The sequence below is a fragment of the Erpetoichthys calabaricus genome (genome assembly GCF_900747795.2).
Source record: "Erpetoichthys calabaricus chromosome 1 unlocalized genomic scaffold, fErpCal1.3 SUPER_1_unloc_3, whole genome shotgun sequence".
Classification (NCBI taxonomy): Eukaryota; Metazoa; Chordata; class Cladistia; order Polypteriformes; family Polypteridae; genus Erpetoichthys; species Erpetoichthys calabaricus.
The window spans coordinates 340,416-362,965 of NW_026261594.1; the positions used below are offsets into that span (position 1 = coordinate 340,416).

Genomic DNA, 22,550 nt, shown 5'->3' on the forward strand with positions numbered 1-22,550 from the left:
GTTCAGTTTTGTTCTTGACTATCCTGCTCAGCTCATTTTAAACTCACTGGGGTGCAGGTGTCTAATTCCACACCCCAGAACACTAATGAGGACACTGGATGAACCACACGTGTCTGCAGGTGTAAAGTGCGCTCTGCCAATTCACCACCAACACTCCAGGGCTGCTCTGCTCCCCCACACGACCACATCCACCTACACCCCTCTGAGTCCACCATTTTAATTTTAAAACCTGCACACAACCACTGACCCCTGACATGTGTCACTACACAGCTTTGTATTTAGTAGTAAAGAGAATCACGCAGTGACCAGAGTGACCAGTGGAGCACAGGACTAGTGTGACAGGTGTCCTTAGTGACGTCAAATTATTCTCATCTCCAGTCGGCCATTTGATTGTCACCTGGCATTGAGGAAGACCCTGACTGAGTGAAATGACAAAAGAAGGATTTGTGAGGCAGAGGGTTTGGACCTGTGATGACATCAGTGAAGACCATGTGTGTATAAAAATATCAGAAAGGCGCTATATACTGGATTATTGAGAAAGTCATGTGACAGCCTACACTGATCATGTGGTGAGACTCTTGTTTTAATGTCTCACAAGAGACACAAGTGTGAGTTACAAACACAAGAGGGTGCCACTCTTCACACTGGAGTATCTCACTGACACACCCACTGAGGTCACCTTCCCAGAATCCTCTCAGTGTCTCTGGACGTCTACTGCACATGATGTGTGTGTCCACCTGTCGGTCACTAAGCCCACTGACAGATATATGTCGATGTCCTGTGTAGACCTGGGGGTCATGTCTTGTAGAATGATGTCAGCCTGTTCAGTCCACTTGGCTATAATGGCGGTCACTTCCTGTGTCTCCCAACTTACTGTCCACACTGCCTTCAGTCCTAATCCTCTCCTCCCTGTGACCTTCTCTTTCTGTGTATGGCTGGCTGGTCATTTCTACTGCTGCTGTCCACCTTTCCTCCTGTTCCTCTGTCTGTCCTCCTTTCTCTCCTTATCCTCTGCCTTGTCCTTCTCTTTTATTCATCATTTTCTTCATTCTGTTCATCTCCTTCTCTTGTCTCTCCTTATCTTTGCTATTCTATTCTCCTTGTCCTTATCTGTCACTCCAGTTCAGTTCTAGCTGTCCACTCCTCTTTGTCTTCTGTCACTTTAGTCGTCTCTTCTCCTCACACTGACTGTGTTTCTCCTCCTTATTCTATTTTAGTGATTTTAACAAACTTTAGTGAGGACATCAGAGGAGTGTAACGGGGAAAGTGACAATGGAGGACAGGAACAAGTACGAGATTAAAATAAAGAATGGACAGCGTAGGCTTGTTAGACAAGAAATAAAACAACAGTCTGGACAGAGAGGATGAGGAGAGTGACCAATGTGGTGGAGGGGCTCAGGGTCACAATGCTGTCTTTATGAATTGAATTATTAAAGGAAATCTGCAGTTGTGTCACCTCACGTCCATCTGTCTGTCCATAAGGGACACTGCAGTCTGTCCTGATTAAACAGAGCGTTTGTGTTGTGGGAGTGGAAAAGTCAGAGCCATAATGTGACAAGAAATAAAATTCATGAGACACTCACAGACACACACACACACACACACACACACACACACACACACACACACACACACACTTGTTGTTCACTTACTCCAGTTTCTCTAATTTGCAGTTTTCACTCCTCAGTCCCTCACACAGCTGATCCACTCCTGTATCCTCCATGTTGTTGTTGTAGCTCAGGTCCAGTTCAGTCAGTCGTGTGTGTGGAGCAGAAAGAGCTGAGGAGAGAGCTGAGCAACATCTGGAGGTGAGACCACATTCAGACAGGCTGTGGAGAAGAAGAGAGAGAAGTGAGGACATGAGGATAGACAGACAGACAGAAGGACAAACAACACAAAGGTTCAATGGCCACTTGTATTCTGACTTTTCACTGAAGTGCAGTGTGATCACGAGACCACTGCCATTCTTATAAAGTAAGGCGCTATATACATGACAGGGTCTTCTGCCTTCACGCTGGACTGACTGGTGTCAAGTCATTCAGACTGACATGTGGACATCAACACTGGATAAGAACATCAAAGTCATGAGACTGACGACGTCCTGCAGTCATGTGACCAGATTGACTTGTCACAGGTGACCACGGGGTGAGGATGACAAACTGGAATTCTTGTCTGTCATTTATTACTCAGGACTGGCTGCTCTAGTGGTGACCAGCATCAGGTCTGTTTGTGTCCATCTTTGTCAAATTTTATTTATTTGTTGCGATTCCCTTTTAATTATTGGTTCATTTATTGAACAGGAATTAAGGAATATCTGTGTCCCTGAAGTGTTATGGAGTCTCCTCTTTTATTTGTTTGTATTATTTTGTGATACTTTTTCACTTCACTTGCTGTCGTCCCGATGCGTCTTCTATTCACCTGAGTGATTCAGTTCAGCCAAATATAAATACAAAATGGGAGACACTGAGCTACAGGAGGAGACCTCTGAAGAGCATTTAGGGGTTTATGTTGACACAACATTGTCATTGACTAAGTAATGTACAGAAGCAATTAAAAAGATCATTTAAAATGTGAGGTTATATCATAAAAACTATTGAATTTAAATCAAGTGACATTATACTCTTACTTTATAATACACCAGTGAGAGCACATCTGGAGTACTGAGTGCAGTTCTGGTCTCCTCAGTACAAGAAAGACATAACAGCACTTGAAGATATGAAGAGCAGAGCAACCAAGTGCATTATGGGACGTCATTATCAAGTTCTTCAACGTGAACCCTGAATACCACGAGGACTGACTGAGGTCACTGATGTTAGGTAGAATGTCTAGAAGGGGCTGGGTGGTCTCGTGGCATTGGACCCTCTGCAGATTTGATTTTTTCTCCAGCCTTCTGGAGTTTCTTTTGTTTTTTCTGTCATCTCTGGCCAACGGACCTTACTTTTATTAATGTTAATTAGTGTTCCCTAATTTTAATTCTTATTTATTTTCAATTTTTCTCTTTCTTCATCATGTAAAGCACTTTGAGCTCCATTATTTGTATGAAAATATGATCTAGATATAAATGCTGTTAGGCAGGTTTTGAGTCAAGTCTTAAATTTCAAGTCCCAAAGAAATCATAATGAGTTTTACACCAAATTTACATTTACTGTTTCTTAAATTTACAGGAATCATTTCTTACATTTATTGTTACATTTCCAAACTATCAACTCCATGTTAATACAAAGATGAACAAAAATGAAGTGCAAATAAACATGTAATGAGAATCAATTCTCAAAGTGCTGCTGAATACAACAATACAAGCAGTGCAAACAAATGAGCGGCCAGTTCTATGTATTGTCACACATGTGTGCCCACCTGGAGATGACCTTCCTGTCTCTGTGAGGTAAGTGATACCACTCTGAGACGAGAGGGGGCGCTCACACTGACTGTCTCTCCTTATCCACCTGCAGCTCTGAGATGAAACCAAATGAGGGGAACTGACTCAGCCACAGTGCCCAGAGCTGCCCCTGTCCTTCTGGGTGGGACTCTTGAAAAGCTGCAGATCCCCAGAGGATGGAGTCTGCTGTTGGACCTGGAAACTCAACATGAAGCAAGCGCCATCGTGTTCACACAACTGCAAAGTCAATTTGTCTATTGGGCTGTAAAGGTGTGTTTTGTTGGGCCATCGCGTCCACTTTTGTTTTGTTTAATTTGACTTCATTAAAGGGGGACACCCAGTTGGTGACCTGACATTACAAAGCAACTTGTGCAGGTCTGTCCTCCAGTCACCATATCAGCAGAGCAATATTGTCTGTTTGGATTATGTGTATTGTCCTTAATTATGTCCATTATATCTGTTCACCATTGTAATTATCTATCACTTTATATAAAGTGAGCAAGTGGGGTAGCTTGAAGAAGAGAGATGGTGAGTGTATTGACAAGCTGACCAGGTGAGCAGGATCTCTGGCTGGCATGGAAATGGACTCTCTGGTGATGGTGGCAGAGAGAAGGACACTGTGCAAGCTGCTATCTGTTATGGACAATGAACATCACCCACTATACACCACCATAATTAATCAGAGGAGTTTGTTTAGTGGTAGGCTGCTATCACAGAACTGCAATATGGACAGATACCAGAGATCTTTAGTCCTCAGAGCCATTAGACTCTTTAACTCTTCATAACAGGGGGTGGTGGTTGAGTTCTGGGCCTGACGCTCCTTCTCTCCTCCTAAGCTGTATTGACTGTATTAGCTGGGCACCACATCTGATATCTCACTATTGGCTCACTGCTCTAGAAGTTTTATTTTGTTTTTATTGTTATGGGTCACTTCAAACATGTTATCCTATCAGCATAAGTCATGTCACTTTATTTTATTTTACTTTAATGATATGTCACTTTAGAATTTGTCACATTAATATTATGTTTAATATCATGTGCCACCTGTCACTTTGATAGTAGTATTATTGGCACAATTCTCACTGAACTGGCGTTATTGTATGTAAAAACAACAAGAGTTTCTGTGCCACCTAAAACTGACATCTCCTCTGCTTACCATTTAAGTTCTCCTCAGGAAGCCAAGAGACCACCGGCAAGGGCAGTCAACCTTCACATCAGCTTCTGCCCCAGCCACCTTAACTGGTCACAGGTGAGGACCCCAAACTCAGCTTCTGTTCCCACCACAATCCCATGGCCTTCAGCAGGGTCCCTCGTGAGACCTTCTCCTTTCTTCTAACGCCATCCCTCAGCCTTCAGCAGAAGCCAACTCGGTGCAGTTGGTCACTCTTGCTCCTTGGGCACAAAAGTATGTTTTGACCTTACCCCTTGAGTGCCATGTCCTCACTCCTCTCACAGCCACTTCTTGACCTCCACTCCTCTGTATCAGCTCAGCCACAATTCTGCTTTTACTTTATTTCTCATTTAACCTCCATCTCCATCTTTTCATTTTTCTTCTCTATTCAGTTTTGTTCTTGACTATCCTGCTCAGCTCATTTTAAACTCAATGGGGTGCAGGTGTCTAATTCCACACCCCAAAACACTAATGAGGACACTGGCTGAACCAAACGTGTCTGCAGGTGTAAAGTGCGCTCCGCCAATTCACCACCAACACTCCAGGGCTGCTCTGCTCCCCCACACGACCACATCCACCTACACCCCTCTGAGTCCACCATTTTAATTTTAAAACCTGCACACAACCACTGACCCCTGACATGTGTCACTACACAGCTTTGTATTTAGTAGTAAAGAGAATCACGCAGTGACCAGAGTGACCAGTGGGGCACAGGACTAGTGTGACAGGTGTCCTTAGTGACGTCAAATTATGAAATTCTCCAGTCGACTGTTTGATTGTCTGCTGGCATTGAGGAAGACCCTGACTGAGTGAAATGACAAAAGAAGGATTTGTGAGGCAGAGGGTTTGGACCTGTGATGACATCAGTGAAGACCAGGTGTGTATAAAAATATCAAAAAGGCGCTATATACTGGATTATTGAGAAAGTCATGTGACAGCCTACACTTATCATGTGGTGAGATTCTTGTTTTAATGTCCCACAAGTGACACAAGTGTGAGTTACAAACACAAGAGGGCACCACTCCTCACACTGGAGTATCTCACTGACAAGCCCACCAAGGTCACCTTCCCAGAATCCTCTCAGTGTCTCTGATGTCTACTGCACATGATGTGTGTGTCCACCTGTCGGTCACTAAGCCCACTGACAGATATATGTCGATGTCCTGTGTAGACCTGGGGGTCATGTCTTGTAGAATGATGTCGGCCTGTTCAGTCCACTTGGCTATAATGGCGGATACTTCCTGTGTCTCCCCCCTTACTGTCCACACTGCCTTCAGTCCTATTCCTCTCCTCCCTGTGACCTTCTCTTTCTGTGTATGGCTGGCTGGTCATTTCTACTGCTGCTGTCCACCTTTCCTCCTGTTCCTCTGTCTGTCCTCCTCTCTCTCCTTCTCCTTATCCTCTGCCTTGTCCTCCTCTTTTATTCGTCCTTTTCTTCATTCTGTTCATCTCCTTCTCTTGTCTCTCTTTATCTTTCTTATTCTATTTTCTTTGTCCTTATCTGTCACTCCAGTCCAGCTATAGCCGTCCACTCCTCTTTGTCTTCTGTCACTTTAGTCGTCTCTTCTCCTGACACTGACTGTGTTTCTCCTCTTTATTCTGTTTTAGTGATTTTTAACAAACTTTACTGAGGACATCAGAGGAGTGTAAGGGGGAAAGTGACAATGGAGGACAGGAACAAGTACGAGATTAAAATAAAGAATTGACAGCATGGGCTTATGGGACAAGAAATAAAACAACAGTCTGGACAGAGAGGATGAGGAGAGTGACCAGTGTGGTGGAGGGGCTCAGGGTCACAATGCTGTCTTTATGAATTGAATTATTAAAGGAAATCAGCAGTTGTGTCACCTCACGTCAATCTGTCTGTCCATAAGGGACACTGCAGTCTGTCCTGATTAAACACAGTGTTTGTGTTGTGGGAGTGGAAAAGTCAGAGTCATAATGTGACAAGAAATAAAATTAATGAGACAAACACACACACACACACACACACACACACACACACACACACACACACACACTCACACACACACACACACACACACACACAGACACACACAGACACACTTGTTCACTTACTTCAGTTTCTCTAATTTGCAGTTTTCACTCCTTAGCCCCTCACGCAGCTGATCCACTCCTGAATCCTCCATGTAGTTGTTGATGCTCAAGTTCAGTTCAGTCAGTCGTGAGTGTGGAGCAGAAAGAGCTGAGGAGAGAGCTGAGCAACATCTGGAGGTGAGATCACAATTAAGCAGGCTGTGGAGAAGAAGAGAGAGAAGTGAGGACATGAGGAGAAACAGACAGAGAGAAGGACAAACAACACAAAGGTTCAATGGCCACTTGTATTCTGACTTTTCACTGAAGTGCAGTGTGAACACGAGACCACTGCCATTCCTATAAAGTAAGGCGCTATATACCTGACAGGGTCTCCTGCCTTCATGCTGGACTGACTGGTGCCAAGTCATTCAGACTGACATGTGGACATCAACACTGGATAAGAACATCAAAGACATGAGACTGACGGCGTCCTGCACTCAGGTGACCAGATGGACTTGTCACAGGTGACCACGGGGTGAGGATGACAAACTGGAAATCTTGTCTGTCATTTACCAGTCAGGACTGGCAGCTCTAGTGGTGACCAGCATCAGGTCTGTTTGTGTCCATCTTTGTCAAATTTTATTTATTTGTTGCGATTCCCTTTTAATTATTGGTTCATTTATTGAACAGGAATAAAGGAATATCTGTGTCCCTGAAGTGTTATGGAGTCTCCTCTTTTATTTGTTTGTATTATTTTGTGATACTTTTTCACTTCACTTGCTGTCGTCCCGATGCGTCTTCTATTCACCTGAGTGATTCAGTTCAGCCAAATATAAATACAAAATAGGAGACACTGAGCTACAGGAGGAGACCTCTGAAGAGCATTTAGGGGTTTATGTTGACACAACATTTTCATTGTCTATGTAATGTTCAGAAGTAATTAAAAAGATAATAAAAAATGTGAGATTATATCATAAAAACTATTGAATTTAAATCAAGGGACATTATACTCTTACTTTATAATACACCAGTGAGAGCACATCTGGAGTACTGAGTGCAGTTCTGGTCTCCTCAGTACAAGAAAGACATAACAGCACTTGAAGATATGAAGAGCAGAGCAACCAAGTGCATTATGGGACCGTCATCATCAAGTTCTTCCATGTGACCCCTGAATACCACGAGGACTGACTGAGGTCATTGATGTTAGGTAGAATGCCTAGAGGGGGCTGGGTGGTCTCGTGGCCTCGGACCCTCTGCAGATTTTATTTTTTCTCCAGCCTTCTGGAGTTTCTTTTGTTTTTTTTGTCGTCTCTGGCCATCGGACCTTACTTTTATTAATGTTAATTAGTGTTCCCTAATTTTAATTCTTATTTATTTTCAATTTTTCTCTTTCTTCATCATGTAAAGCACTTTGAGCTCCATTATTTGTATGAAAATATGTTATATAAATAAATGTTGTTAGGCAGGTTTTTAGTCAAGTCTTAAACTTTAAGCCCCAAAGAAGTCATAATGTTTTTTACACCAAATTTACATTTGCTATTTCTTAAATTTACAGGAATCATTTATTACATTTATTGTTACATTTCCAAACTATCAACTCCATGTTAATACAAAGATGAACAAAAATGAAGTGCAAATAAACATGTAATGAGAATCAATTCTCAAAGTGCTGCTGAATACAACAATACAAGCAGTGCAAACAAATGAGCGGCCAGTTCTATGTATTGTCACACATGTGTGCCCACCTGGAGATGACCTTCCTGTCTCTGTGAGGTAAGTGATACCACTCTGAGACGAGATGGGGCGCTCACACTGACTGTCTCTCCTTAACCACCTGCACCTCTGAGAAGAAACCAAATAAGGGGAACTGACTGAGCCACAGTGCCCAGAGCTGCCCGTGTCCTTCTGGGTGGGACTCTTGAAAACCTGCAGACCCCCAGAGGATGGAGTCTGCTGTTGGACCCAGAAACTCAACATGAAGCAAGCGCCATCGTGTTCACACAACTGCAAAGTTAATTTGTCTATTGGGCTGTAAAGGTGTGTTTTGTTGGGCCATCGCGTCCACTTTTGTTTTGTTTCATTTGACTTCATTAAAGGGGGACACCCAGTTGGTGACCTGACATTACAAAGCAACTTGTGCAGGTCTGTCCTCCAGTCACCATATCAGCAGAGCAATATTGTCTGTTTGGATTATGTGTATTGTCCTTAATTATGTCCATTATATCTGTTCACTGTTGTAATTATCTATCACTTTATATAAAGTGAGCAAGTGGGGTAGCTTGAAGAAGAGAGATGGTGAGTGTATTGACAAGCTGATCAGGTGAGCAGGATCTCTGGCTGGCATGGAAATGGACTCTCTGGTGATGGTGGCAGAGAGAAGGACACTGTGCAAGCTGCTATCTGCTATAGACAGTGAACATCACCCACTAAACACCACCATAATTAATCAGAGGAGTTTGTTTAGTGGTAGGCTGCTATCACAGACCTGCAATATGGACAGATACCAGAGATCTTTAGTCCTCAGAGCCATTAGACTCTTTAACTCTTCATAACAGGGGGTGGTGGTTGAGTTCTGGGCCTGACGCTCCTTCTCTCCTCCTAAGCTGTATTGACTGTATTAGCTGGGCACCACATCTGATATCTCACTATTGGCTCACTACTCTAGAAGTTTTATTTTGTTTTTTTTTTTGTTGTTTTGGGTCACTTCAAACATGTTATCCTATCAGCATAAGTCATGTCACTTTATTTTATTTTACTTTAATGATATGTCAGTTTAGTATTTGTCACATTAATATTATGTTTAATATCATGTGCCACCTGTCACTTTGATAGTAGTATTATTGGCACAGCTCTCACTGCACTGGTATTATTGTATGTATAACTAATGAGGACACTGGCTGAACCACACGTGTCTGCAGGTCTAAAGTGCGCTCCGCCAATTCACCATCAACACTCCAGGGCTGCTCTGCTCCCCCACACGACCACATCCACCTACGCCCCTCTGAGTCCACCATTTTAATTTAAAAACCTGCACAGAACCACTGAGCCCTAACATGTGTCACCACACAGCTTTGTATTTAGTAGTAAAGAGAATCACGCAGTGACCAGAGTGACCAGTCGAGCACAGGACTAGTGTGACAGGTGTCCTTAGTGACGTCAAATTATTCACATCTCCAGGCAGCCATTTGATTGTCTGCTGGCATTGAGGAAGACCCTGACTGAGTGAAATGACAAAAGAAGGATTTGTGAGGCAGAGGGTTTGGACCTCTGATGACATCAGTGAAGACCAGGTGTGTGTAAAAATATCAAAAAGGCGCTATATACTGGATTATTGAGAAAGTCATGTGACAGCCTACACTGATCATGTGGTGAGATTCTTGTTTTAATGTCCCACAAGAGACACAAGTGTGAGTTACAAACACAAGAGGGCGCCACTCCTCACACTGGAGTATCTCTCTGACACACCTACTGAGGTCACCTTCCCAGAATCCTCTCAGTGTCTCTGGACGTCTACTGCACATGATGTGTGTGTCCACCTGTCGGTCACTAAGCCCACTGACAGATATATGTCGATGTCCTGTGTAGACCTGGGGGTCATGTCTTGTAGAATGATGTCGGCCTGTTCAGTCCACTTGGCTATAATGGCGGTCACTTCCTGTGTCTCCCACCTTACTGTCCACACTGCCTTCAGTCCTATTCCTCTCCTCCCTGTGACCTTCTCTTTCTGTGTATGGCTGGCTGGTCATTTCTACTGCTGCTGTCCACCTTTCCTCCTGTTCCTCTGCCTTGTCCTCCCCATTTATTCGTCCTTTTAATCATTCTGTTCATCTCCTTCTCTTGTCTCTCCTTATCGTTGCTATTCTATTCTCTTTGTTCCTATCTGTCACTCCAGTCCAGCTCTAGCTGTCCACTCCTCTTTGTCTTCTGTCACTTTAGTCGTCTCTTCTCCTCACACTGACTGTGTTTCTCCTCCTTATTCTATTTTAGTGATTTTAACAAACTTTTGTGAGGACATCAGAGGAGTGTAAGGGAGAAAGTGACAATGGAGGACAGGAACAAGTATGAGATTATAATAAAGAATGGACAGCGTGGACTTATGGGACAAGAAATAAAACAACAGTCTGGGCAGAGAGGATGAGGAGAGTGACCAGTATGGTGGATGGGCTCAGGGTCACAATGCTGTCTTTATGAATTGAATTATTAAAGGAAATCTGCAGTTGTGTCACCTCACGTCACTCTGTCTGTCCATAAGGGACACTGCAGTCTGTCCTGATTAAACACAGCGTTTGTGTTGTGGGAGTGGAAAAGTCAGAGTCATAATGTGACAAGAAATAAAATTCATGAGATATACACGCACACACACACACACACACATACACTCACACACACACAGACACACACACACACACTCACACACACACACTTGTTGTTCACTTACTTCAGTTTCTCTAATTTGCAGTTTTCACTCCTCAGCCCCTCACACAGCTGATCCACTCCTGAATCCTCCATGTTGTTGCCGCTCAGGTCCAGTTCAGTCAGTCGTGAGTGTGGAGCAGAAAGTGCTGAGGAGAGAGCTGAGCAACATCTGGAGGTGAAACGACAATGAGACAGGCTGTGGAGAAGAAGAGAGAGAAGTGAGGACATGAGGAGAAACAGACAGACAGACAGACAGAAGGACAAACAACACAAAGGTCCAATAGCCACTTGTATTCTGACTTTTCACTGAAGTGCAGTGTGAACACGAGACCACTGCCATTCTTATAAAGTAAGGCGCTATATACCTGACAGGGTCTCCTGCCTTCACGCTGGACTGACTGGTGCCAAGTCATTCAGACTGACATGTGGACATCAACTCTGGATAAGAACATCACAGACATGAGACTGATGGCGTCCTGCACTCAGGTGACCAGATGGACTTGTCACAGGTGACCACGGGGTGATGATGACAAACTGGAATTCTGGTCTGTCATTTACTACTCAGCACTGGCAGCTCTAGTGGTGACCAGCAGCAGATCTGTTTGTGTCCATCTTTGTCAAAGTTTATTTGTTTGTTGCAATTCCCTTTTAATTATGGGATATTTGTGTCACTGAAGTGTTATGGAGTCTCCTCTTTTATTTGTTTGTATTATTTTTCACTTTTCTTGCTGTTGTCCCGATGTGTCTTCTATTCACCTGAGTGATTCAATTCAGCCAAATATGAAAACAAAATGGGAGACTCTGAGCTGCAGGAGGAAACCTCTGAAAAGCATTTAGGGGTTTATGTTAACACATTTTCATTGTCTAAGTAATGTACAGAAGCAATTAAAAAGATAATTAAAAAATGTGAGGTTAAATCATAGAAACTATTGAATTTAAATTAAGTGACATAATACTGTTTCTTTATGATACACCAGTGAGAGCACATCTGGAGTACTGAGTGCAGTTCTGGTCTCCTCAATACAAGAAAGACATAACAGCACTTGAAGATATGAAGAGCAGAGCAACCAAGTGCATTATGGGACATCATCATCAAGTTCTTCCATGTGAACCCTGAATACCACGAGGACTGACTGAGGTCACTGATGTTAGGTAGAATGCCTAGAAGGGGCTGGGTGGTCCCGTGGCCTCGGACGCCCTGCAGATTTTATTTTTTTTCCAGCTGTCTGGAGTTGCTTTTTTTATTTTTCTGTCCTCCCTGGCCATCAGAATTTTAATTCTTTTGTCTTTTATCTCTTTCTTTATCATGCAAAGAACTTTGAGCTCAATTATTTGTATGAAAATTTGCTACTGTATATTAATAAATGTTGTTATTGTGGTTGGACATGTCCTACTGTGACAGACTCAGAGAAATAAATCTGCTTAGTCTGAGCAGAGGAGACTGTGTGGGGACCTCATCTTGGTATTTAAAATCCTCAAAGGCATTGATAAAGGAGATCCTGCAAAATTCTGTCAAGTTAATTGTAAGTCACAAACTCAAGGACATTAGTGGCAATTAACAGAAAGTGCATTTAAAATTGAAGCAAGAAAGCAAAAAGAGTTGTGGGACTCTGAACAAACTACTAAGACATGAAGTTGTCATCAAGGTTTCTGCTTCCTTTAAGAGGAATCTGCATGTGCTTAGCTAAACAAACAGTCTTGATGGACTGAATGGTCTCCTCTCGCTTGTCAAGTGTCTTCTGTTCTTATGTCACTTTGCTTCATCTCTTGTATGACCCCTTGTAGAGCACCAAGACTCATGTGAGGCTCCTGTTTGTTGACTTCTCTTCAGCTTTTAACACCATTCAGCCTCACCTTCTTGCACAGAAACCTATTAAAAAATTTAATTTCGACTTCAGTTTGGTAGGATAGCTGATTGACTTTTTAAGAGACATGACTTGAAGAGTGAAAGTCAATGGCTGTCTGTCTGACATGTTGTCCTCATCCACAGGTCCACTCATGTCTGTTCTTTCTCCTCTTTTGTACTCCTCTACACTAATGGTGGTCTCAGTAACTTTGAGGACAGGTTCATCTTAATATGTGCTGGTGACTCAGTGATTGTTAGCCTACTGAGTGTGAATGAAACCAGTCCTGGTCCAGTGGGAGATGACTTTGTGAACTGGTGGGATGAGTCTTTTCTAGATATCAATGTTACAACAACTAAGGAACTAATAATCAAACTTAGAAGTAGCAGCAAAAAGAAACAATCATCAAAAAGCAGGCAGTGGATATCATTGACAGTTATAAATATCTGTGGACAACCAAAGACTCACAGCTGACTTTTAAGGGAAGCACAGAAGCCATCGGCACAAAGGGATAGCAGCAGCTCAGCTGTTTAAGTGAGTCTTTGTAATGTGAGTCCTTCAATGATGATACTCTTTTATAAATCTTGTATTGAGTCTGTTTGTATTTATAAACTGCTAGCCTGGTTTGGAAATCTTAATATCAAAAACAAAAACAGAATAAACAAATTGTAAAATGGAGCAGGAAAATAAGAAGCACTGGACAGTCCAATCTTAATGACCTCCCATCATGCTGTGTGTCTCTGCTGACCAGTCAGTAATTTGTTTATTAGTTTGAGTGAAGTTTCTGATGTTTGTTTAACTCAAATGAATATTGAAATAAACATTCATTTTCCACTCCTTCTTATTCTGAGCTGAGTCTCAGGGCAGCAATGAGCGCCCATCACACACCATGTCAGCCTTTCCTTATCACTTCCACATTCTTATTTACGTATTTTATTCTCTTAAAAAGCTTCTTCTTAGCTATAATATCCAACATTAACACACCACACCTATTTAAATATTACACGTCTGATGACTACATCATAGATAAAGCGTTATTGTAACAGGGACCCCTGTATGTACAGCGGGTGAGAGGCCTGTGGGAGTGCAGGAGTGAGTGTTAGTGCAAATACAAAGGGACATGGCCGCTGTGAATTGGACAAAGGAGAGCAGATGTGCTCAGCAGGTGTGTAACATCAGTGCAAAGTCCTCAAAGATGTGAGAGCAAATCCTCAGGGGACACTTTATTAGACTCGCCAATGTGATACCCTCACCCTTTAGCTCTGTGCCAGTTGGAATTCTCTGAAGGTGTGGATCCAGCAGGACGTCTGAACGACTCTTTATGGATTATGGGACAAGTCACTGTTTGTCAAATAACAAGTAAGTCTCAAGTCAAGAAGGGCAAGTTACGAGTCTTAAATGTCAAGTCCCAAACAAGTCATAATGTGTTTTACACCAAACTTAATGCTATTAATTAATTTTACAGGAATCATAAATAGTTTTTAAACATTTGTTACATTTATAATTACATTTCCAAACTATCAACTAAATGTTATTACAAGGATGATGAAAATTGAAGTGCAAATACGCATGTAATGAGAAACAATTCTCAAAGTGCCGCTAAATGTCACAATACAAGCAGTGCAAACAAATTAGCAGGCCTGTGTACTTCACATGAAATTAAATAGATTTCTATTCATAAAGTATGAATATAACATGAGCACCAACACCTCAAATAGAAACACAGACCTAATAAAAAGAAAAAAAGAAGAAAAATCTATAAGTGTGTTAACATAAATGTATGTGTAATAAGTCTGACATACACAACACAAATCATATGAGTGTGAGATCAGAGATCTGTCCATCTGTCTGTCTGTCTGTCTGTTCTCTCAACCCACTTATCAGGGAAAGGCGGCTGAGGATTTTATTTTTTTATCATTTTATTGAATTTATTGAAATCAAACAACATTCCATACAAGCAAGTCAAATTTTACAGAACTACGTTCAAGTCAAGTCAGCCCTCACCCATGAGAAAGAGAGCTACGCCAACAGAGTGAAACTTTAATAGTAGAAAAGATAAATAAGTAAATAAATAGAATTAAAAGGGGAAGAGAATCTGCTTCCTGAAATAAAATGCGTATTCTAGAATGTTATTGATCAGATCCTGCCAGGTTTTAAAAGAGCTCTGCACAGATCTTCTAAGTGAGAATTAGATTTGTTCCAGTTTCTAATAATATAAAACATCAGTTAAACAATGACTGAAAAGAGGAGAGTTAGGATTCTCCCAGTTGAGCGAGATAAGTCTACTTGACAATAGTGAAGTAAAGGTGATTACAGTTTGTGTGTCCTTCTCCACTTTAAGCCCCTCTGTGAGCCCACCAAACACAGCTCTTAGTGTGTTAGGAGGGATTGTGACACCAAGGCTGTCTGATAGGCATTTAAAGGTTTTGGTCCAGAATGATGCTAATTTGGTGCAGGTCCAAAGGATGTGACCCAGTGAGGCTGGAGCTCGATTGCAATGTTCGCAGGTTAGATCTTTTCAGACAATTTTAAACAAGACAGATGCAATAGATATATAATTTTAAGTTGAATAATTCTATGCTTTGCGCATATGGAGCTCAAGTGAAGTCTCTGCATTGCTACTTTCCTCTCCATTTTCTGAGATGTTGAGTGAGAGATCCTTTTCCTATTGTCGTCTTGGATCTTTGAAAGGGAAGGACTATAAAATATGTTTATATATTAAAGAAATGCTGTCTGCGTCCTCAAAACTGATCAATATGTTTTCCAGATTAGAAGTAAGTGGGAGGAGAGGAAAATTGGGCAGGTTCTGTTTAACAAAGTTTCTAATTTGAAGGTAGTGAAAGATATGTAATTGTTCATAGGATGTGAAGACGTTGTCTATGTGCAGATCTCTAAATGATTTTCTCCTGAATGTTTTCCAGCCATTAAAAACTGCGTACGTTTGAGAGGGTGGAAAAAGGTGGTCTTCGTGCAGATGTGCAACAGATAAAGTCTTCTCCATCTTAAAATGCTTCCTACATTGGTTCCATATTCTGAGTGAGTGAAGCACAATTGGGTTGTTAGTATATTGGCGATAACTTGTACTTATTGGGGTACAAAGCAGGGAATATAAAGAAGTGCTGCAGGATTTTATTTCTATTGCAGACCAAGCCTGTGTGTGTTCATCTATTTGTGTCCATGTCCACATTTTTATAGTTTGTATGTTTGCTGCTCAGTAATAAAATTGAAAGTTAGGTAGAGCCATGCCACCTTCTGCCTTAGGTCTTTGTAGTGTCGCCCTTTACATATGTGGATGTTTTGAATTCCAAATAAATGAGGTTATGATTGAATCTAAATTATTTATTGATGTATATTGGAATGCTTTGAAATAGAAAAACAAGTTTAGGAAGATATTAATCTTAACAATGTTAATTCTACCAGATAAAGTCAGATGAAGGGTGGACTGTCAATGTAAGTCTTGCTTAAGTTTTTCCAAGCAGACAGTGAAATTTTGTTGATAAAGAGCTTTATGTTTACTTGTGATGTTTACCCCTCAGTATTTAAACTGATCTGCGATGATAAAAGTGAAGGTGTCCAATCTAATATTGTGTGCTGGAGAGTTCACTGGAAAGAGCACACTTTTATTCAAATTAATTCTGAGACCTGAAATCTTTTGAAATTCTTTTGTTGAGATTCTGTAGTCTTAGTTTAAGACTGCAGTACATTATTACATAAGACAGCTTTGACCTTAATTTCCAGTTTTTCCAAGAGTTATTAACAGGAAGCCTATTGTTTTGTTGGCTCTTATAATTATAAGAATTAAAAGGATAGATAACAAACAGCTTGCTCTCTTCCTTTAGGCCCCGTGTCCCCCCCATTTTACCTCCCCAAGTGAAGCTAAACCACACTTCCCAAAGTCCCAGTCCCCTGACATACCTAGAGACAGAGCACATCCAAAATAAAACAAGCCCCCCAGCAGTGGCTCATGAGGAATAGAATAAAGATATCTATTGACAGTCCAAATACTATAAACATAAAATGTAATCTTAAACAGTCTGAGAGAGTAAACCCAGGGAATGATGTTAAACAGCAGACCTGGATAAGCAGATAACGTTTGATAGTAAGCCCTAATACAATAAGCTAAGGGCATGATGTTAAACAGTCCACTATGAAGGAGAAAAATTCCACATACATACATACACACACTCATATAATTGTAATTAAAACATAAAAGATGGCAGATAATGAAATAGAATGTATAATTATGGAATGAGTTTCATTGTGAATGGGTCCTACAGCTGGTAAGATCTTCTTTGCCATGCCAGGACACGATGTGACTCCCGATCGTCTTTCAAAAAGTGACGAGATCAGTTTTCTTAGCTCTTAGAACTTGCTTTGAATGTCTACGTTCAGTTTGGCAGGATACAAGAGGCTCTATCTGATCTCGGCTTTCTGTTTAATGCTGTAAAATGAGGCACGTTTAGCAGCTGTTGAGGGTGAGAAATCAGGGGAAATACGAATGTGGTTATTTTCAAATCTAATCTTGTTTCTGTCTGAGAAGTAACAGTGTATGTAGTTTAAAGTGTCATTTGTCAAAGCACACGATGAAAGTCCTAGGCTTTGAGGTATTTGATCCCTGTATGAGGTAAGCTGCTGGTATCTTGGTGTCTGATTTGAAGTCCTCTCCAATTATTTTAGAGAATAGTTCAGCTATGAATTTCACTGGGTTTTGACTTTCATGATTCTCAGGTAGACCTTCGATTCTGATATTATTCCTTCTGCATCCATCTTCCAGTGCAGCGAGTTTGTCTCCAAGCACTTTGCATTTGGAATTTTCAGCTGCTCCTTTTTAGTCAGGTTAGATGCCAGTTGTTCCGCTATTTCGAGTTGTGAACGTTTGCTTAACGTCGTCCAACTGAGCACTAAATGCTCTAAGTCAGTCAGTCAGTCAGTCATTGTCCATCCCGCTATATCCTAACACAGGGTCATGGGGGTCTGCTCTAAGTTTATTCTCAAATTTAGATGCATTTAAACAAGTTTCCTGGCCTTTAATATCCTGAAGCAGCTTCTCGTTAGTCTTGTGTATGTTCTTTATTTCTTTCCTTATATAATTTATATCCTTCTTTATATTATCCTTGAGCTCCTTTATGTCTTGAGCGGTGGTCATTTTGTTGATCATTGCCTTCACCTCGGACAGATCGTTTTGGTCTTCCCCAAATTCTGCGGGTGAAGTAGCAAGCCCAGTTGCAGTCAATGTAATTGGTTCACGAGGGATAGATGACAACGCAGAAAGTAAGGCCATTTTCAGTTTTACTGAGCCTTCTAGAATCGATGAGTTCTCCTGGCCCGATTCACTTGACATTCGCTCCCACTTTAGCTCTAGGCTGGGAATGATGCAGCAACGTCAAGTCCTGGGAAATCTGTGCTTTCTCCTATCCATTCCAGGTCAGTCTTTGACAGGACATACCTTGAGCTTGAATCTGATGTCTGTTTAAATTTGGATGAAGCTTTAGCTGTCTTTTCCATTTCTTTCAGAGCCTTTTTCCTGCCACTCATGCTTACAGTCATATGAAAAAGTTTGGGAACCCCTCTCAGCCTGCATAATAATCGACTCTCCTTTCAACAAAAAAGATAACAGTGGTCTGTCTTTCATTTCCTAGGACCATCTGACTACTGGGATGTTTTCCGAACAAAGAGTTTTAGTGAAGCAGTATTTAGTTGTATGAAATTAAATCAAATCTATGAACAAATGTGGGTCCCCTTGTCATTTTGCTGATTTGAATGCCTGTCACTACTCAATGCTGATTACTTGGTTGGATGAGCTCATTAAGCCTTAAACTTCATAGGCAATCCTGAAATATAAAGGTATTTAAGGTGGTCAATTACAAGTTGTGCTTCCTTCCCTTTGACTCTCCTCTGAAGAGTGACAGACAGCATGGGATCCTCAAAGCAACTCTCAAAAGATCTGAAAACAAAGATTGTTGAGTCTCATGGTTTAGGGGAAGGCTACAAAAAGCCATCTCAGAGGTTTAAACTGTCAGTTTCAATTGTAAAGAATGGAATCAGGAAATGGAAGGCCACAGGCACAGTTAATGTTAAACCCAGCAGGTCTGGTAGGCCAAGAAAAATACAGGAGCGGCATATGAGCAGGATTATGAGAATGGTGCCAGACAACCCACAGATCACCTCCAAAGACCTGCAGGAGCATCTGGCTGCAGATGGTGTATCTGTACATCGTTCTACAATTCAGCGCAATTTGCACAAAGAACATCTGTATGGCAGGGTGATGAGAAAGAAATCTACAAAGGCATTCATGCAAAGGGAGAAGTACAATGTTCTGGAATGGCCGTCACAGTCCCCTGACTTGAATATCATCGAAAATCTATGGGGTGATTTGAAGCAGGCTGTCCATGCTTGGCAGCCATCAAATGTAACTGAACTGGAGAGTTTTTGTATGAAGAATGGTCAACAAGACCTCCATCCAGAATCAGACACTCATTAAAGGCTATAGGAGTACAGCGTCGAGAGGCTGTTATATTTGAAAAAGGAGGCTCAACTAAGTATTGGTGTCATATCTCTGTTGGGGTGCCCAAATTTATGCACCTGTCTAATTTTCTTATGATGCATATTGCATATTTTCTGTTAATCCAATAAACTTAATGTCACTGCTGAAATACTACTGTTACCGTAAGGCATGTCATATATTAAAAGGAAGTTGCTACTTTGAAAGTTCAGCCAATGATAAACAAAAATCCAAAGAATTAAAAGGCGTTCCCAAACTTTTTCATATGACTGTATATATGCTTGTATATACTATAATTGAACGCTCACCGGGTTGAGTAAATATGGGATACCTAGGAATTACTTTTTTAAAAAACGAAAAAATAACACCACTGCTAATGGATTCTGCCTCAGATGTTCATCTCCCATAGCAGACAAGGTTGGTCATATAAGCCATTGGGTACAAAGTAGGATCAACACCTGGACAGGGCGCCAGTCCATCACAGGGTGACCACACACACACACACACACACACACACACACACACACACACACACACACACACACTTGTTGTTGACTTACTTCAGTTTCTCTAATTTGCAGTTTTCTCTCCTCACCCCATCACACAGCTGATCCACTCCTGAATCCTCCATGATGTTTCTGCTTAGGTTCAGTTTAGTCAGTCGTGATTGTGGAGCAGAAAGAGCTGAGGAGAGAGCTGAGCAACATCTGGAGGTGAGACCACAAGAAGGCAGGCTGTGGAGAAGAAGAGAGAGAAGTGAGGACATGAGGAGAGACAGGCAGACAGACAGAAGGACAAACAACACAAAGGTTCAATGGCCACTTGTATTCTGACTTTTCACTGAAGTGCATTGTGAACACGAGACCACTGCCATTCTTATAAAGTAAGGCGCTATATACCTGACAGGGTCTCCTGCCTTCACACTGGACTGACTGGTACCAAGTCATTCAGACTGACATGTGGACATCAACACTGGATAAGAACATCACAGACATGAGACTGACAGTGTCCTGCACTCAAGTGACCAGATGGACTTGTCACAGTTGACCACGGGGTGAGGATGACAAACTGGAATTTTTGTCTGTCATTTACCACTCAGAACTGGCAGCTCTAGTGGTGACCAGCAGCAGGTCTGTTTGTCTCCGTCTATGTCAAAGTTTTTTATTTTAGTAATCGGTTCATTTTCTGAACAGGAATAAAGGAATACACAGTATGTGTCCCTGAAGTGTTATGGAGTCTCCTATTTTATTTGTTTGTATTATTTTGTGATACTTTTTCACGTCACTTGCTGTCGTCCCAATGCGTCTTCTATTCACCTGAGTGATTCAGTTCAGCCAAATATAAATACAAAATGGGAGACACTGAGCTACAGGAGGAGACCTCTGAAGAGCATTTAGGGGTTTATGTTGACACAACATTGTCATTGACTAAGTAATGTACAGAAGCAATTAAAAAGATAATTTAAAATGTGAGGTTATATCATAAAAACTGTTGAATATTCTGGTCTCCTCAGTACAAGAAAGACATAACAGCACTTGAAGATATGAAGAGCAGAGCAACCAAGTGCATTATGGGGCCGTCATCATCAAGTTCTTCCATGTGAACCCTGAATACCACGAGGACTGACTGAGGTCATTGATGTTAGGTAGAATGCCTAGAGGGGGCTGGGTGGTCTCATGGCCTCGGACCCCATGGAGATTTTATTTTTTTTCCAGCCACCTGGAGTTTTTCTTTGTTTTTTCTGTCCTCCCTGGCCATCGGACCTTACTTTTATTCTATGTTAATTAGTGTTCCCTAATTTTAACTGTTATTTATTTTGTCTTTTTTTCTTTTCATCATGTAAAGCACTTTGAGCTCCATTATTTGTATGAGAATGTGCTCTATAAATAAATGTTGTTATTGTGGTTGGACATGTCCTACTGTGACAGACTCAGAGAATTAAACCTGCTTAGCCTGAGCAGAGGAGACTGTGTGGGGACCTCATCCAGGTATTTAAAATCCTCAAAGGAATTGATAATGGAGATCCAGCAGAATTCTTTCAAGTTAAGTGTAAGTCACATACTCAAGGACATTAGTGGCAATTAACAGAAAGTGCATTTAAAATTGACACTGAACAAACTACCAAGACATGGAGTTGAAGCAGAAACCTTGATGACCTTTAAGAAGGAATCTGCATGAGCTTAGCTAAACAAACAGGCTTGATGGACTGAATGGTCTCCTCTCGCTTGTCAAGTGTCTTATGTTTTTATGTCACTTTACTTCATCTCTTGTAACCCCTTGTAGAGCACCAAGGCTCATGTGATGCTCCTGTTTGTAGACTTCTCTTCAGCCTTTAACACCATTCAGCCTCACCTTCTTGAACGGAAATTATTAAAGAATTTAATTTTGAGTTCAGTTTGGTAGGATGGCTGATTGAATTTTTAAGAGACAAAACCTGAAGTGTGAAAGTCAATGGCTGTCTGTCTGACATGTTGTCCTCATCCACAGGTCCCCTCATGTCTGTTCTTTCAACACTTTTGTACTCCTCTTCACTAATGGTGGTCTCGGTAAACTTGAGGACAAGTTCATATTAATATGTGCTGATGGCTCTGTGATTGTTAGCCTACTGAGTGTGAATGAAACCAGTCCTGGTCCAGTGGGAGATGACTTTGTGAACTGGTATGATGAGTCTTTTCTACTAATAATCAAACTTAGAAGCAGCACCAGACACCAACAAGAAACAATCACCAAAAGGCAGGCAGTGGAGATCATTGACAGTCATACATATCTGAGGACAATGAAAGACGTTGAGCTGACTTTTAAGGGAATCACAGAAGCCATCGGCACAAAGGGACAGCAGCAGCTCAACTGTTTAAGGAAGCCGAGTCTTTGTAATATGAGTCCTTCAATGATGACACTCTTTTATAAATCTTGTATTGAGTCTGTTTGTATTTACAGTGAGTAAGTATTTGAACACCCTGCGATTTTGCAAGTTCTCCCACTTAGAAATCATGGAGTGGTCTGAAATTCACATTGTAGGTGCATTCCTACTGTGAGAGACAGAATGTAACAAAAAAAAATTTCAGGAAATCACATTGTATGATTTGTACAGAATCAGTGTTAATATTTGGTACAGAAGCCTTTGTTTGCAATTAACGTTACCCGTAGTTCTTGACCAGGTTTGCACACACACTGCAACACGGATTTTGGCCCACTCCTCCACAC

General features: G+C 41.4%; 1 protein-coding gene and 1 long non-coding RNA gene across 16 annotated transcripts in view; one reads left to right on the plus strand and one right to left on the minus strand.

The window, feature by feature from the left end:
- LOC114642397 (stonustoxin subunit alpha-like) overlaps positions 1–22,550 on the minus strand; it is a 157,658-nt gene that overhangs the window by 20,624 nt on the left and 114,484 nt on the right. For 4 of the 15 annotated variants that reach the window (XM_051921869.1, XM_051921870.1, XM_051921871.1 and 1 more), the window contains exons 6-9: positions 19,907–20,080; positions 11,023–11,196; positions 6,627–6,803; positions 1,653–1,829 (exon numbers count right to left, since the gene is read on the minus strand). In XM_051921869.1, the coding sequence (XP_051777829.1) occupies positions 1,653–1,829; positions 6,627–6,803; positions 11,023–11,196; positions 19,907–20,080 (702 nt within the window). The remainder of the gene's footprint in view (positions 1–1,652; positions 1,830–6,626; positions 6,804–11,022; positions 11,197–19,906; positions 20,081–22,550) is intronic. The other 11 variants (XM_051921877.1, XM_051921881.1, XM_051921874.1 and 8 more) reach the window with 8 other exon arrangements.
- LOC127526424 (uncharacterized) lies at positions 1,631–20,564 on the plus strand. Its single transcript, XR_007933979.1, has 3 exons — positions 1,631–1,741; positions 11,109–11,275; positions 20,156–20,564. It is a non-coding gene; the product is annotated as an uncharacterized LOC127526424 (long non-coding RNA).